Below are 16,261 nucleotides of genomic sequence, written 5' to 3'. Positions count from 1 at the left end.
TTTTGAAAAAACAGGCTATGAATTTTATACTACTACTCCTACAGGGTTTATCCAATTTACACCAAGCTTTTTTAACTTGTTGCTAACACATTGAAGTTGTTTAATTGCAAACGGATTTTGGATATCTCAAACGGTTTGGCCGTGGCGAGGCAACGAATTTATGGCAAGAAAAGGGAAACAAAGTGTTATAACTTCTGCATACATTAATTGATTTTGATGAAACTTTGGCTTAGTCTTCGTTGTACAAGGCTGATCACATGGATTTGACTATTGTGATTCAAAGTCATAGCGCCACCAACTGGAAGCAGAAAATGTGTCACTTTCAGCATACATTGAGATCACCCTCTTATTTTTACCTGATTTGCTTCAAAATTCATCAGAATAATGTTAAAACTTGGCACATGTAATCCTTTGAAAATGGGCAGGGAGGAGGGGCTCTATAACGGCACCTTGTAGTGCAGTAAATGTGGAGTGAATTTGACATAGTCCTTTGATGTTTAACCGTTTTAAGTGCCTATTGCCCGCTGTGCACAGTTGCCCTGAAGCCACCGGGGTGGCGGTGCCACCGGGCTTGGGCCCGCCATCGCTGCTCGCAGCTATATTATTAATTTGTGCTGCATCCAGCATCTGTGACAGTTGTAATTATGAGATTCCAACATGTGATTCCAACTTGTAAGCTCATAATTATGATATGGCATAAATAGGACTTTTAAGCTAATTGTTAACGAAGCAAATATGTTTTGCATTATAATTGTTTTAATACATTGTGGTGCTTAAGAGTGGTATCTGTTCTGTAAAGTTTTTTGGCTTGTGATTATTGATCATAATGTTGAATGTTGAATGTGAAAGTCATTTGCGGACATATATCCTACAGGTAAGTGCCTGTGGCAGTAAGGACAGGTGTGATGGGCATCTTGAAACCCGCTGACACAGAATGGGATGAGGCAAAATCCACAGATGAGTCTGTAAAACAATGTAATGAAGACAGAGACACAATAAGAAATGACAGATGTGACTTTTTTAAAGAGACTTCCACAGTTAGACATGCTAAATAAATGTATTTATTAACACTTATTTAACTGAAAAACAAATTCCTGGTTTATTTCAAGATGCAGCAAAAATTGGCTATCATAATTAGACTGAAGGGTGTTGTATTTGTGGTTTTCTTATTAATATCTCATGACTGACACTTTTCTTACTATGTTGCTTACCAGAAGTGCTGTACCCGTGATACTCTCCAAAAAGGTCATGATGCCCAGTGATTTCTTGTTTATCAAGATGAAATTCAAACTTTATTTTGAAAATAAAATATAAGGTGATAACCATAACTTGATGAGATATTAATAATGAAAAATTGAGTTACTGAATTAGTTACCTGTGAACCGTAATGTAGAGTGGACACTTGAGAACCATTAATGAGTTATAAACAGTGAGTAACAGTAAGATCTGTTTATGTTTCAGGTGTGTTTGATCAGGGTTGGAGCTAAACCCTGCCACTGCTGTGTACAGTGGGTCCAGAGGCCTGGAGGGCTTATAAGTTTCTTCACTAGGGGCCCCGGTCCTGGAACAAGATTTCTACTGACCCTCCCACCACCCACAACCCACCTCTCACTCATCACTCCAGAATTCACAATAAAGCAATGACCAGTACATGGAGCCCAGTTTACCTTGAAACACCATTCATTGTCAATACTGTGAATTATCCTTTTTTTTATACCCTAAACAGGCAACATGATTTAGGAGTTACATACTTTTCAAAATGCAGTAAAGAACAGCATGAGCAACATTTAACTTAATTTTCTTTTTTAAACATCTTATAATATTAGCAGTTGTTTTGCTTTTTTTTCTGAAAAAAAAAAAATTGTGATTAATATATACTTTTCACAAAATCTGAATGTCCTGCACCAATGGCGCCCATGTTTGATTTAGGTCAGGTTGACTAATCAGAGAAAACCTGAAGCAAATCATGTGACCAGCATACTCACACTATGATAAAAGGATGAAAAGTCGTTCTTATGCCCCAAAAAAGACAATAAAAACTATGACACTCATGGTCAAACAAAAAGTTTTATATATATATATATATATATATATATATATATATATATATATATATATATATATATATACCTTTTTGTTATGTTTGTAGATTTTGTTCCATACAGCACACACTTGTGGTTTTCTTACTGTTAAGGGCCTGTTTGTGTGTGTGTTTGTGTGCGCATGCTTTTGTTTATATTACATTGTGGGGACCAAATGTCCCCACGATGTAATATAAACCTGAGTTCACCTACATCGTGGGGACCAGCCACCGGTCCCCACAATGTAAATTAATAAAAATACTAAATTATGTTTTTGTGAGAAAATAAAGGTGTGCACAGTTTCCTGTGATGGTTAGGTTTAGGGTTAGGGGTAGGGTAGGGGGATAGAAAGCACGGTTTGTACAGTATAAAATGCATTGCGGCCTATGGAAAGTCCCCACAATTCACAAAAACAAACGTGTGTGTGTGTCACTGACGGCAAGCGCACAGAAAAGACTACTTTTTTTTTCTTTTTACAGTTTTCACACTATTTTTATTCATTTTTTGTACTCTCCTTACAGTTTTTTTTCTTTTTTTTTTTTTACGAAGTTGTATATTATATGTAACTTTTCATTTTGTACTTTTCATTTTCGTTTGTATAGAGTGCCCCAGGGATGACGCGTTTTTGTAGGCCAACCCAGAAGTTAGCAGTGCACGGGTTCCCTCGACTGAAAGCCTATTCATTTTTCCCATAGACTTTTGGAAAATCGCAGAAAATAAGCTCTGTGTTTAACAAAGGGTTATGATACTTACACGTTTTGTCTATTAAGATAATCTTTACAAGTTAACACAACATTTATAGATTTTGAAGCCTAAATAAAGTCGTCAGATATAAAAGGCTAACAGTAGGCTATAAACGGACTACAGCACACCATGGTCGCGGATCAACGTCGTCACCACCAAGCTTCCTCAAACTTTATTTAGAAAACAACTTTATTTAAAAACATGCTCACTGATTATGATCTGTGCTGTTATGAATACTTATCCACTTTTTCATGAGAAATGCTGTCCAAATGTCCCGTTTTTAATGATGACGTCTAAAGTCCCCGCCAAAGGAAATAGTCCCTTTTAGCAATTTGTTAGCAACCGCCGATTCCGGGTTTTGCCTACAAAATCAGCGCTGTGACAGAGTTGACCAATGAAATCGAGTCATGGACGTGAGTCATCGCTGGGGGGTGTGGTTTGCAAAAAAGAAATCACAAGAGGAACACTAACACCCTTGTGTGAATAAACCATCAGAGAAACTCCACAGCGCTGTGAGTGTATCCCATGGTGTATCCACTGTCAGGTAGGCTCTGGATTTCTTACTCGTTATTTGTTTTTAAAACAATTGATGTTATGTAGGCTATTTATTATTTCAGAATTTGCTTGTAATTGTTTAATTGGCATGATACATTTTGACCTGACAAATAAAAGTTAAGTTTTGACTCATTCTGGACTCTCCTGAAATCATTATGATCAGTAGATCATGAGGGAGGCTTATTCTACCGCAAATCATCAACCCGATTAGTTTATTCAGCGGTCATGTAGGCCTACACGCTTCTGATCGGATATAATTCTTTTGACATGTGCAAACTTAAACAATAAAAACAGCAGTTTCCTGCTGTTGTTGCATATAACCATCCTCATTTTCTTTTTCTTTTTTTAAAAAACAGACTTGATATTTATCTATTTTGAAAACGAAAGTACTCTGCAATAAGTGAAAGTAAAAGTGACGGTGCAGACTTTTGTCCTCTGTAATGGACATTACATTTTAGTGATTTTCTCTAACATCATACATGTCACAGTGTTGTGTCTGGACGTCCTGTAAGGAGCACATTCAGGGATTTGCAGAGACACCAAATCTTTAGAGATTTCACTATGACAACACCTTCTTGGACTTTAATTATGACTGAAAATGAAAATTAGAACTTATGGAAATATGATAATATTTTGGAATTATCATTTAAATCGGATTAATTTTCAAAGTGTTTGTCATAAACCAACATCTCAGGAAAATGTATATGGGGTTTAAATCAAAATATGACTTTCTGTTACGAAACAGGACATTGATTTCATACATGACCTCTGAGGACACCAGGACTTAAAGCGTTTATCAGGCATTTTAGGAGATACAACAAGTGAATAGGGAAAGAAATTGTATCAATATTCCTATTAATCATTAGATATTTTTATGAAAATGTTGCCAATTATTACTCCCATTATTACACTTCTTTTTTTTTTTTTTTTTCAAAGAACACATTAATATGCTAATTAGATACAGAATGGGAAAACCGATGTATGGCTATTTTACATATTGCATAAAGTAAAATGGTATATAAATTAATTCCATTATATCTTTCATGACACAGTTGAGAATCATCTTTATACAAAGTTTGTTGAAAAACAATCCTGAAACCTAAAAATTGATTGGTGATTTAAAAAAAAAAAAAAAAAAATCCCATTGTTTTTGTCATTTAATGTCATTTAATGCCATTTTATTTTATTATATTTTTATTACATTCCTGAATTTAGATGGGAGGGAAGGAGACATTAGGAGGGACTGATATAAAGCAATAAAAACCACGATGGCAAACGTTATTTATTTATTTTTCAGATTTAATAATATTCTGCTAACCAATATTTTATCTTCCAGGACAAAGACGTTGTTAAGATGGGATCCAGTAATTCTTCACCACCTACTCCAGGTAAATGATTATATTATTATTACTTTTTCAGTGAAATAAAAATTAGTGTTATATATTAGCCTGAAAAAAATGATTAATGTCCACACACTGAAATGAATTCTTCCTAGAACTTTTATTTAAATAACAGTGACTAGTGTTATTAATAGTTATTTAACAGTAGGTGACTAAGTAAATAAATAAATAAAAATTGAAAATGACTAAAAATTATTTTTGGTCAAACAGACTATGACAGGCCATGGAGATCAATAAACTGGAGGTAAGCTCTGAAAAATATCTTTTTCTCTCCTGCCAGAACAAGCTAAGCATGCTTTATCCGTTAACTCTTACATTTGATCTCTGAAATATTCTCATTGGTCAACTGCAGCCCAAATTGAAGTCAAATGTTTTTCCACTATAGATAGCAAAGTGTATACATGCCAGTTTCTGTTTTTTTGTAAAATTTTCTTCTTGCATTTTTAAAGTATTATACAAAATACTTAATTGATTAGAAATTCTTGGAATATTTTAAAAACATGTTGCATCTTGTATCTTGCATTTTATACTTTTATGCATATAAGACTTGAAATGCTCACAAAATCCCTGACCACCCTCTTTAAACTCCCTTTCTAGTGAAGATGGACAAACACTTTTGAAAACAGTAACCAGCTTCCAACCCGGCAACCCAGAAGTCAACCCTCTCCGGATTCTTCTGCATGGACCAGTAGGTGCTGGAAAATCAAGCTTCTTCAACTCTGTGAATAGTGCTCTCCAGGGGAAAATCACTACCAGAGCCCTGGCAAATTCAACATTAAATGATGATAGAACGTTCACTTTGGAGGTATAAGCTTAAATGTTAAATGAATATATTAGATACATGTAGGTATTATATATTTATATGAAAGCCATATTAAGAAGTACTGCTGTAATTTCCATGACAGGAATGAAATCACTTTCATTTGTTATTATATCTTTTTTTTCTCAGTGCAAAACATTCAAAGTAAAGAATGAGAGGCCTGGCTCCTTCTTTCCTTTCGCGTTCATTGACATCGCCGGTATGGACAAAAAAATTGGAATAAAGACTGATGACATTAAAAAGTTATTAAAAGGTCACATCAAGGATGGTTATACTGTAAGTGCATTTAATACAAACTTCAGATTTCTCATTCAAGCACTGTATCATAAAGTCCTTTTGCATAGTGTGGAAGTAAACCTGAGCTGATTGTTCAAAAAAGTGTGATAAACTTCACTCCAGAAATGCTGGAAAACTGAATCAGTGCAAAAGAGTGTCATGCATGTGAGACTACATTTTAAGTTGTCTAACTAGTCTACAGGTCAATTTTTTTTCAGTTCTATTGTTGTTGTTGATTTCCATTATGCAAAACATTCTTGAAGTTTATTTAATGCTTCTGTCTCTTCAGTTTAACCCATTAAAACCAATTACTAAAGAAGACAACCTAAAGTACAACAACAATCCCTTTCTGAAAGACAAGATTCACTGTCTGGTGGCTGTTCTTCCTGCTAACACTGTTTCTATGATTAATGAGGAAATGATTTGGCAAATGAGAGAAGTTCGGGAGAAAGCGCGAGACTTGGGTAACTAACTAAGGTTATACTTAAAAATACCATATTTTATACCAAGTTTCATCCCTTGCTCTTAAAATAGGAAATATATGAAAAACTTATGTAATAGTTCTGTATGAGTCCCATTTGATTTGTTGGATCTCAATATCATATAGCCAATCTTAAGAAAAACTCAGATGTGCAGAAAATTTCCTGGAGGAAGGAAGAATCACTACTCAGAGATTCATGAATAACTATAACAAAACACACAATGACAATTAAAGAAGCTATACACACAATCTTAAAAGTATAATTAATAATTAACAGTTTATTTTGTATTGTGGAATATACAGTATGTAATTCTTGTTCATTGTACCACAGGCATTCCTCAAGTCATAATCATGACCAAGGTGGATGAAGTGTGTCCACTAGTTAAAGAAAACCTTAAGAAGATCTACACAAGCAAGAAAATAAAACAGAAGGTACTGGGATTTAAATTTGCAACCAAGTAATACACTGAAAAAAAAAAAAAAAATTGGACCAACTTACATTAAAAATACCTAATTTGTTAAGGGGATTTTTTTTTTTTTTTTTTTTTTTTTTTTTTTTTCAAATTATATTTATTTTTTGGTTTAAACTTTAGTCCAAAATATTTATTTTCCCAAAGTAAAAATATTTATTATACAAAACATAGTCAGTATTTATTTTTAGACACAAGCCAAAATGTTACTGTTATAATCTCAGCTCTGAGACTTGGCTGAAGATCCAAATGCAGTTTTTATGGAGGTAAACCAAACAGTAGTCTAAAGCAGGCAAAGGTCCCAACATAGAGAGATTAAGATAATTCAAGTAAAATACCAACAACCAGGTAGAAGACAAGAACACAGCTCAGACACAGTAAATTAAAGCAAGACTACACAAAGAATGTACAGGAAAACAAGCCAGAGCAAACAATGTATACACAAGTGTGCTGAATGAAGCCATAATGAGTCCAGGCAAAGGATTGTGGGGAAGGTAGTCCTTAATAGTAACACAGAGACAAAAGGAGGGCCCTCTGGAGGAGCTCATGGGCACTCCAGCTGGAGGATGTGATAGTTACTTAAAGGTGCCATAGAATTTAAAATTGAATTTAACTTGGCACAGTTGAATAACAAGAGTTCAGTACATGGAAATGACATACAGTGAGTCTCAAACACCATTGTTTCCTCCTTCTTATGTAAATCTCATTTGTTTAAAAGACCTCCGAAGAACAGGCGAATCTCAACATAACACTGACTGTTACGTAACAGTCGGGATCATTAATATGTACGCCCCCAATATTTGCATATACCAGCCCATGTTCAGGGCATTACACAAGGGCAGCCAGTATTAACAGCTGGATTTGTGCACAGCTGAATCATCAGACTAGGTAAGCAAGCAAGAACAATAGCGAAAAATGGCAGATGGAGCAATAATAACTGACATGATCCATGATAACATGATATTTTTAGTGATATTTGTGAATTGTCTTTCTAAATGTTTCGCTAGCATGTTGCTAATGTACTGTTAAATGTGGTTAAAGTTACCATCGTTTATTACTGTATTCACAGAGACAAGAGAGCTGTCGCTATTTTCATTTTTAAACACTTGCAGTCTGTATAATTCATAAACACAACTTCATTCTTTATAAATCTCTCCAACAGTGTAGAATTAGCCGTTAGCCACGGAGCACAGCCTCAAACTCATTCAGAATCAAATGTAAACATCCAAATAAATACTATACTCACATGATCCAATGCATGCATGCAGTATGCATGACGAACACTTTGTAAAGATCCATTTTGAGGGTTATATTAGCTGTGTGAACTTTGTAAATGCACTGTATTATAGCCGAGAGCTCAGAGGGGAGGGAGCGCAAGGATTTAAAGGGGCCGCAGCCTGAATCTGCACATATTTAATGATGCCCCAAAATAGGCAGTTAAAAAAAATTAATAAAAAAAAAATCTATGGGGTATTTTGAGCTGAAACTTCACAGACACATTCAGGAGACAACTTACATTTATATTACATCTTGTGAAAAAACGTTCTAGGGCACCTTTAATGTCAGGCCGTAACTTAATTTCACCATAAACAAAAGCCAAATTAGTGATATAAAACTAGAAGCATTTTGTTAGTCAAGTCACCTTTATTTATATAGGGCTTTTTACTATGTAGATTGTGTCAAAGCAGCTTTACATCGATAACTGGTATATATTTTTGGCTGCACAGCAGCTCTTAAAGAATAGTGTCAATGCAGGCAGATCAAAGCACTGTTGAATATCAAATGTCAAGTCAAATGTCAAGTGTCCCTAACTACGAAAGCCAATGGCAACAGCGGCAAGGAACCCAAACTCCAACAGGTGACATCAGGTGGCAGACAAGTGGCAAATAGGTGTTAAAATGGAGAAAAAAAAACCTTGGGAGAAACCAGGCTTAGTCAGGAGGCCAGTTCTCCTCTGGTGAACAGTGCTTTGTTACGATTCAGGTTGCTATCATAAGTCCGATAGGATCGCAACATTCAAAGTATTTATTTCAGTGTCCTGTTGAGGATCTTATTCATCACGCCAGTATGGACGGTTGTTGAGGAACTGTGCCACTGGTTGTCGTGTTGATGAGGCCTCCACAGTGGATGATCTAGTTGACTCAATCTCTGTTGATACTTCAGGGCTGCGTTGTAATCATGTCTAGGTGCAGGTCCTTGGTCTCCCTTGCATACGGCCCAGATCCGGTTAACTCGGAAAACCTCGGGATAAACAGAAAGACTAATATTAGCGTAGAGGCCATTCTTCTTCTGATGTAATGAGTACATCTGGTGTTATAGGAAGTGTTCCCGGTTCTGGTGTTATATACCAGAACAGTGTTCTGGTGTTATAGGAAGTGTTAGTCAGGATTTAATTTCAATGTTTACTTAATATAAATATAAAGACAACTTTGAAAGACCTTAATGTTTGTGATGCCTTTTTAAAATACAAAATATTTTTATGTGCGCTAAATAAACGCCAGAAGAAATAAAAAAAGCCAATAAATACACAATAAATTCTGCAGTCAGTAAAGCCAGTATATGTTCACTCTAGTGTCAAGCAAAATACTATTTGAACAATTTTTACCCCTTTGGGGAGTGTTTTGTCTTTAGACAAAAAAAAATAAAAAATAAAAAATTGATTACAAATATAAATATGCATTTTAAACAAATGATAGTCACCTCACTCTTTCAGTGTATGCACATTACATTTTATTGTACTTTCCTATTGTTTTCTGTCATCTACATAGTATTTAGCAAAAACATTATTTAATTGTTTGTTTGTTTGTTTGTTTGTTTGTATTTAAAACCAATGCCTTTTGCAGATGGAGGAATGTTCTAACAAACTGGGAGTTCCTGTGAGCTGCATTTATCCTGTGAAAAACTACCATGAGGAAAATAATACAAACACAACAGCAGATATTCTGATTTTAGATGCACTGAAAAATATTCTCAACTTTGCCAATGACTATGTGGAGGACCAAGAGGACAGTTAAAATCAGAGGTGGGCAGAGTATCCAAAAACTGTACTCAAGTACAAGTACTTCTAGAAATATTTACTCAAAGTAAATGTGAAAGTAATAATCTTAATAGTTACTTGAGTAAGAGTTAAAAAGTATCCAATGAAAAAACTACTGAAGTATCTAGTTATATAGATATAGATAGATATACACAACAATGCAATAGCCAAGCAAGTTATTATTTTTATTATCATCATCATCATCATCATAATTAGAGATCTTTGCAACAAACACAGAAGAGACTAGCATTATTTCTGACCTTTGAAGAGACGGCGCCAACTCCTGCAAGAACTTCAGATGATGCAACATCTGGATCAGCATGCACATTCACAAATTTCTATATATCCTAATTATTGTTAATATGTAATTGATTATTTCCAGGAGTTCATTGCTTACGTTCAATTAAACTGCTTGTAAATTAATTGCTTATTAAAGCTGCTTTGAAGATGTATCGTGAAAAGCGCTATAGAAATAAATGTGAATTGAATATGTAGCCTGAATAATATTGCATGTCCTTTATTTTGTATATTAAAAGATTAGTTCACTTTCAAATGAAAATTACCCCAAGCTTTACTCAAGCCATCCTAGGTGTATATGACTTTCTTGTTTCTGATGAAGACAATCGTAGATATATGAATAAATATCCTGATGCATCTGAGCTTTATAATAGCAGTATGCAATTGTGACTAACCTTTGTGGTTGCGATGTCTCATTAAATTTGCTGTTGTCGTTTAATTGTTTTCCCGCATTCTGTGCATCTTATGGTGGTCGAGAGAGCTCAACGCGCTGCAAATGAAGAAAACACATGCAAATAGAAAAAATAACAATAAATAAAGAAAACATCAGTTTGAAAACACATGCACTGCAAAAGTTCACAACACATGCAAATCGAGAAATGCGCTGCAAAAGTCCACAGCACATGCAAATACAGAAATGTGCTGCAAATGGACCTGCAGCCTGCTCATAATGCACATACGATCAGAATGTTAAGATAAACAAACAAAAAAAAAAACAGTAAACATTGAACAATCCCAGCCAGCGTTCTCAGCCAGGTATATCACTTGTTGGTGTTCCGTTATAACATTTTTGTTGTGGTCTGTGCCAGTCCCAGCTCCAGGACAAATGATTTGGGGGGTATTATTTTGCGTTAAAAATATTATTAATAAATAATATATTTTTTAATAATTTACTTAATTTTATGTCTCAAATCCCAGTCAATTATTCACTGCAGAAAGTGAAAGTAAAAACTCAGTTACTAATAACACTATTTAACCTTAATTTATTTCTTAATATTTCTCTTGTGGCCCATACGTATTGAAAAAAATGAGAAGAGATGTAGGTGTTAAAAAAGTTTTTTTTTTTTTAAATGAGTTAGCTAATCTTATTACAGCATGTCGGTTATGAGTGATGCGCTGTAAATTATTGCGGGTCAAATTAAAATATTAATTTAATTCTATAACCTAATCATCATCATCATTCAGATCATCACAGAAGGGGCTTGAGATCGCTGGGCCTGGTATGTGCTATTTGCAGCGATTTGCATGTGTTGTGAACTTTTGCAGCACATGTGTTGTCAAACTGATGAAGATGTTTTCTGTATTTGCTGGTGTTTTTTCTAGGGGGGCAATCGGAGCTTGAGTGGAATATCCTTTCCAAGCCCTTCTATGGCAGACAGCAAGCCAAATCTGTTTACCACTTACGCTAAGATTATATGGACATATGAACTCGTGAACTGAATATTGGCATATAGATGTCTTTAGGCCAGGACTCTTATCACACATGAGAAGTTTGGGACAGATCAGACACTGAGTTCCAACAGCTTCCTCTTTCATGGCGAAACATCGGACTTTGTCAGCCCGCAATGGACACACCCTTCAATGAAAACTCAAGATCTTCGCAATTCAACATCTCAAAGGCCTTTAAATTAGACTGACCAAATATGATGTGCTTCTGGTTAAATCTCTATGAGGAGTTAATCACAGTGTAAAACATGTCATTTCCTGTTGCACACAGGTGGCGCTTTGACTGTAACTGAATATTGCCATGCATAGGTCTTCAGATCAGGACTCTAAAAAATCATGTAATGTTTGGAGCAGATCCTACATTGTATGCCTGAGTTACAACAAAAACATCAAATTTTGTCAGGCCGCCACGGACACGCCCCTGAGTGAATACTCTAGATCTTCGAAATTTAACGTCACAAAGACTTTAGATTAGACTGACCAAATATGATGTTGATCTGATTAAAGCTCTATGAGGAATTCATTAAAGTACAATGTCTGGAAATGGCAAAAACTGCCAAAATTTTGCAAAGAAAATCCAAAATCTCAATCTCAATTCCTGTTGGGTTTTCAGATTTTACACCCACGAGGGCACTTGATTGAAATTTTGTAGATGTTGCTATTGAGCCATTTTAGCACACCTAATTGTCAAACCCATATCAGACATAAATTTTCACCACTTCTGACGCGTGTGCAAAGTTTTATGAGTTTTCAAGTATGGTTAGGCCCTCAAAAATGTGATTCATTTCAGAGAAGAAGAAGAATTGGCCAAGCAATTTACAATAGGGTCCTCACACCATCGGTGCTCGGGCCCTAATGACAGATGTATTAAAAAAAAAAAGTCTTCCACAGTTACCACAATTTTGCCCCATGCAACAAAACCGGGTTTATATTCCACTTTACAGGTGCTGGTCATATAATTAGAATATCATCAAAAAGTTGATTTATTTCACTAATTCCATTCAAAAAGTGAAACTTGTATATTATATTCATTCATTACACACAGACTGATAGATTTCAAATGTTTATTTCTTTTCATTTTGATGATTAGAACTGACAACTAAGAAAAATCTAAGAAAAAGCTAACTCAAAACGCCTGCAAAGGCCTTTAAATGGTCTCTCAGTCTAGTTCTGTAGGCTACACAATCATGGGGAAGACTGCTGACTTGACAGTTGTCCAAAAGATAACCATTGACACCTTGCACAAGGAGGGCAAGACTCAAAAGGTCATTTCAAAAGAGGCTGGCTGTTCACAGAGCTCTGTGTCCAAGCACAGTTATGTTCTCTGATGAAAGTAAATTTTGTATTTCCTTTGGAAATCAGGGTCCCAAAGTCTGGAGGAAGAGAGGAGAGGCACACAATCCATGTTGCTTGAGGTCCAGTGTAAAGTTTCCACAGTCAGTGATGGTTTGGGGTGCCATGTCATCTGCTGGTGTTGGTCCACTGTGTTTTCTGAAGTCCAAGGTCAACACAGCCGTATACCAGGAAGTTTTAGAGCACTTCATGCTTCCTGCTGCTGACCAAGTCTATGGAGATGCAGATTTCATGTGCCAAGTCCTGTTGGAAACTGCACACAGTGCCAAAGCTACCAGTACTTGGTTTAAGGACCATGGTATCCCTGTTCTTAATTGGCCAGCAAACTCACCTGACCTTAACCCCATAGAAAATCTATGGGGTATTGTGAAGAGGAAGATGCGATATGCCAGACCCAACAATGTAGAAGAGCTGAAGGCCACTATCAGAGCAACCTGGGCTCTCATAACACCTGAGCAGTGCCACAGACTGATCGACTCCATGCCACGCCGCATTGCTGCAGTAATTCAGGCAAAAGGAGCCCCAACTAAGTATTGAGTGCTGTACATGCTCATACTTTTCATGTTCATACTTTTCAGTTGGCCAAGATTTCTAAAAATCCTTTCTTTGTATTAGTCTCAAGTAATATTCTAATTTTCTGAGATACTGAATTTGTGATTTTCCTTAGTTGTCAGTTATAGTCATCAAAATTAAAAGAAATAAACATTTGAAATATATCAGTCTGTGTGTAATGAATGAATATAATATACAAGTTTCACTTTTTGAATGGAATTGGTGAAATAAATCAACTTTTTGATGATATTCTAATTATATGCAGCACCTGTAGTGATGATGCTCTTACGGCAGTACTGACACACAGTGGCTGTTGGTGTGTCACCCAAAACAACAATCCTCTGTGGCTGCACCATGATCATCTGAGGGGCTACAGTCCTCAAAATATGTATGTCCTACATACTTAAATCTGATTAGTCGAGTGGAGTTATGCAACCCAGTGGACCCATTTCACAGACTGTGATGCCGATAACCCATTACCACATATTAACATTGTAATACAGTTATTAACATTTTGTTTTATTTTAACTTTGGCATCAATTTTTTACAAAACTAGTCAATGCTGTGTGTGTCTAAGACAACAGCTGAGAGTCACCGCAAATTTGACATCTTTTTCTCTTCTGAACGACGTTTTATCAACTGAACAATCGGTGTGTAGTTCACCCAAAAATGAATATTATCCCATTATTTATTCACCCTCAAGCCAGTGTCACGGATCCCTTGTCCCCAGAACTCCATTTCCCATGATCCTCGTGTTTCTTCACCTGCACTCACTTCCCTCGTCAGCTCCTCATCATCACGGATTGCCTGCACCTGTTCCTGATTGTCAGCACACCCTTTACAGGGAGTGCAGAATTATTAGGCAAGTTGATTTTCTGATCATATTTTTTTCCCAAGCACATTTTACCAATTCCAATCCACATCAATCTTAATAACTACTATTAATATTGTTTTTAATCATTTATAAGTGATATATAATTGTTCATGAAGGCTGGAAATAAAGAATGCCCTATATTCAGGTGTGCAGAATTATTAGGCAGGTTTTCTTTTACAGATAAAATGAGCCAAAAAAGAGATTTAACTCAGACTGAAAAGTCAAAAATTATTAAATACTCATGAGAAGGACGCAATACTAATGTAATACTAGAAATTGCAAAGTTAAAGCATGACCATTGGACAGTGAAATGCTCATTGAGTCAGCGGGGTCATACAAAAACAGCTGGAGAAGAAAAGACACGTTAACTGCAAAATAATTAAGAATTAAGGTGAAGAATTAAGTGTGAAACCATCAGGAACCCTTTAGTCTCCAGCGCCACCATTTCCCAGTACTGAAACCTACCTGGAGTCTTCAGAAGTGTGAGGTGTCAGGATCTCAGAGACTTAGGTTAGGTGAAGAATCCTAAAAAGCGACCTGCTCTTAATAAGAATCACAAGCTGAAGTGTTATAAAATACATGAAGACTGGGTTTTTATAGGCCTTATAGACAGACAGCTTGAGAGTGATTCCTGAAGGACCAGCACCACATCCTCTTGTACCACTGTTTGAAGAATTTATCTTCCAGAATCTGGCAGTAAGGTGTGGGAGTTCACTTTTAGTCCATCTCTTATCCTGAAATGTCCATCTTGCAGAGATGGACTAAATGATCTTCCAAAACTTACTGCCAGATTCTGGAAGATACATTCTTCAAACAGTGGTACAAGAGGATGTGGTGCTGGTCCTTCAGGAGTCACTCTCAAGCTGTCTGTCTATAAGGCCTATAAAAACCCAGTCTTCATGTACTTTATAACACTTCAGCTTGTGATTCTTATTAAGAGCGGGTCGCTTTTTAGGATTCTTCACCTAACTTAAGTCTCTGAGATCCTGACACCTCACACTTCTGAAGACTCCAGGTAGGTTTCAGTACTGGGAAATGGTGGCACTGGAGACTAAAGGGTTCCTGATGGTTTCACACTTAATTCTTCACCTTAATTCTTAATTATTTTGCAGTTAACGTGTCTTTTCTTCTCCAGCTGTTTTTGTATGACCCCGCTGACCCAATGAGCATTTCACTGTCCAATGGTCATGCTTTAACTTTGCAATTTCTAGTATTACATTAGTATTGCGTCCTTCTCATGAGTATTTAATAATTTTTGACTTTTCAGTCTGAGTTAAATCTCTTTTTTGGCTCATTTTATCTGTAAAAGAAAACCTGCCTAATAATTCTGCACACCTGAATAAGTCAAAAGTCAAATTTATTTATATAGCGCTTTTACAATTGGTAATTGTTTCAAAGCAGCTTTACATATTAGAAGCACAGAAAAAAAGGGAAGTGGTTAAAACTGTACAAACAAGCGTGGTAATATGTAACATATACAAGATGGTGCTACATTAAGCCAATGTCGGCTGACTTCCAGGGGTGGAAAAAACCCCCTAAGGGAAAAACCCAGCGTGCTAGCACTTTGAAAAAAGTCCTAGGAGGGAAAAAACCCCTTGGAAGATATATATATGTAAATGTATATTGAGATCAATATCTGAATTGTACATTTTTATTATAGAGATTAAAAATCGATTATATATAAATATATGTAAGCGGATACGGGGATCCTGGGCTACGTTGTAGTCAGGTCCAGACGCAGGTTCTCCATCTGACCTGGATACGGCCTGGATCCAGCACCCGGCAAACCTCAGGATAAGCAGAGAGACAGATATTAGCGTAGATGCCATTCTTGTTCTGATGTACAGGTATATCTAGTGTTATAGGAAATGTTCT

At 36.0% G+C, this 16,261-nt stretch overlaps 1 protein-coding gene across 1 annotated transcript; it reads left to right on the top strand.

The window, feature by feature from the left end:
- The first annotated feature begins 3,271 nt into the window (after positions 1-3,271).
- Positions 3,272-10,358, top strand: LOC137032619 (interferon-induced protein 44-like). Its single transcript, XM_067404454.1, has 8 exons — positions 3,272-3,369; positions 4,717-4,768; positions 4,991-5,024; positions 5,378-5,585; positions 5,730-5,876; positions 6,166-6,340; positions 6,689-6,789; positions 9,671-10,358. Exons 2-8 carry the CDS (start codon positions 4,735-4,737, stop codon positions 9,839-9,841), a joined length of 870 nt encoding a protein of 289 aa, XP_067260555.1. The 5' UTR covers positions 3,272-3,369; positions 4,717-4,734; the 3' UTR covers positions 9,842-10,358.
- Positions 10,359-16,261: the final 5,903 nt, after the last annotated feature.

Source organism: Chanodichthys erythropterus, chromosome 12 (genome assembly GCF_024489055.1).
Source record: "Chanodichthys erythropterus isolate Z2021 chromosome 12, ASM2448905v1, whole genome shotgun sequence".
In the NCBI taxonomy this organism is placed as follows: domain Eukaryota; kingdom Metazoa; phylum Chordata; class Actinopteri; order Cypriniformes; family Xenocyprididae; genus Chanodichthys; species Chanodichthys erythropterus.
This window is presented reverse-complemented; position numbering and strand designations above follow the sequence as displayed.

Coding starts and splice junctions, on each gene's coding strand:
- LOC137032619 (XM_067404454.1), top strand. CDS start 4,735: ATGGGATCCAGTAATTCTTCACCACCTACTCCAG. Junction 5,025..5,377: donor TGGAGATCAATAAACTGGAG/GTAAGCTCTGAA, acceptor CTCCCTTTCTAG/TGAAGATGGACAAACACTTT. Junction 5,877..6,165: donor ACATCAAGGATGGTTATACT/GTAAGTGCATTT, acceptor CTGTCTCTTCAG/TTTAACCCATTAAAACCAAT.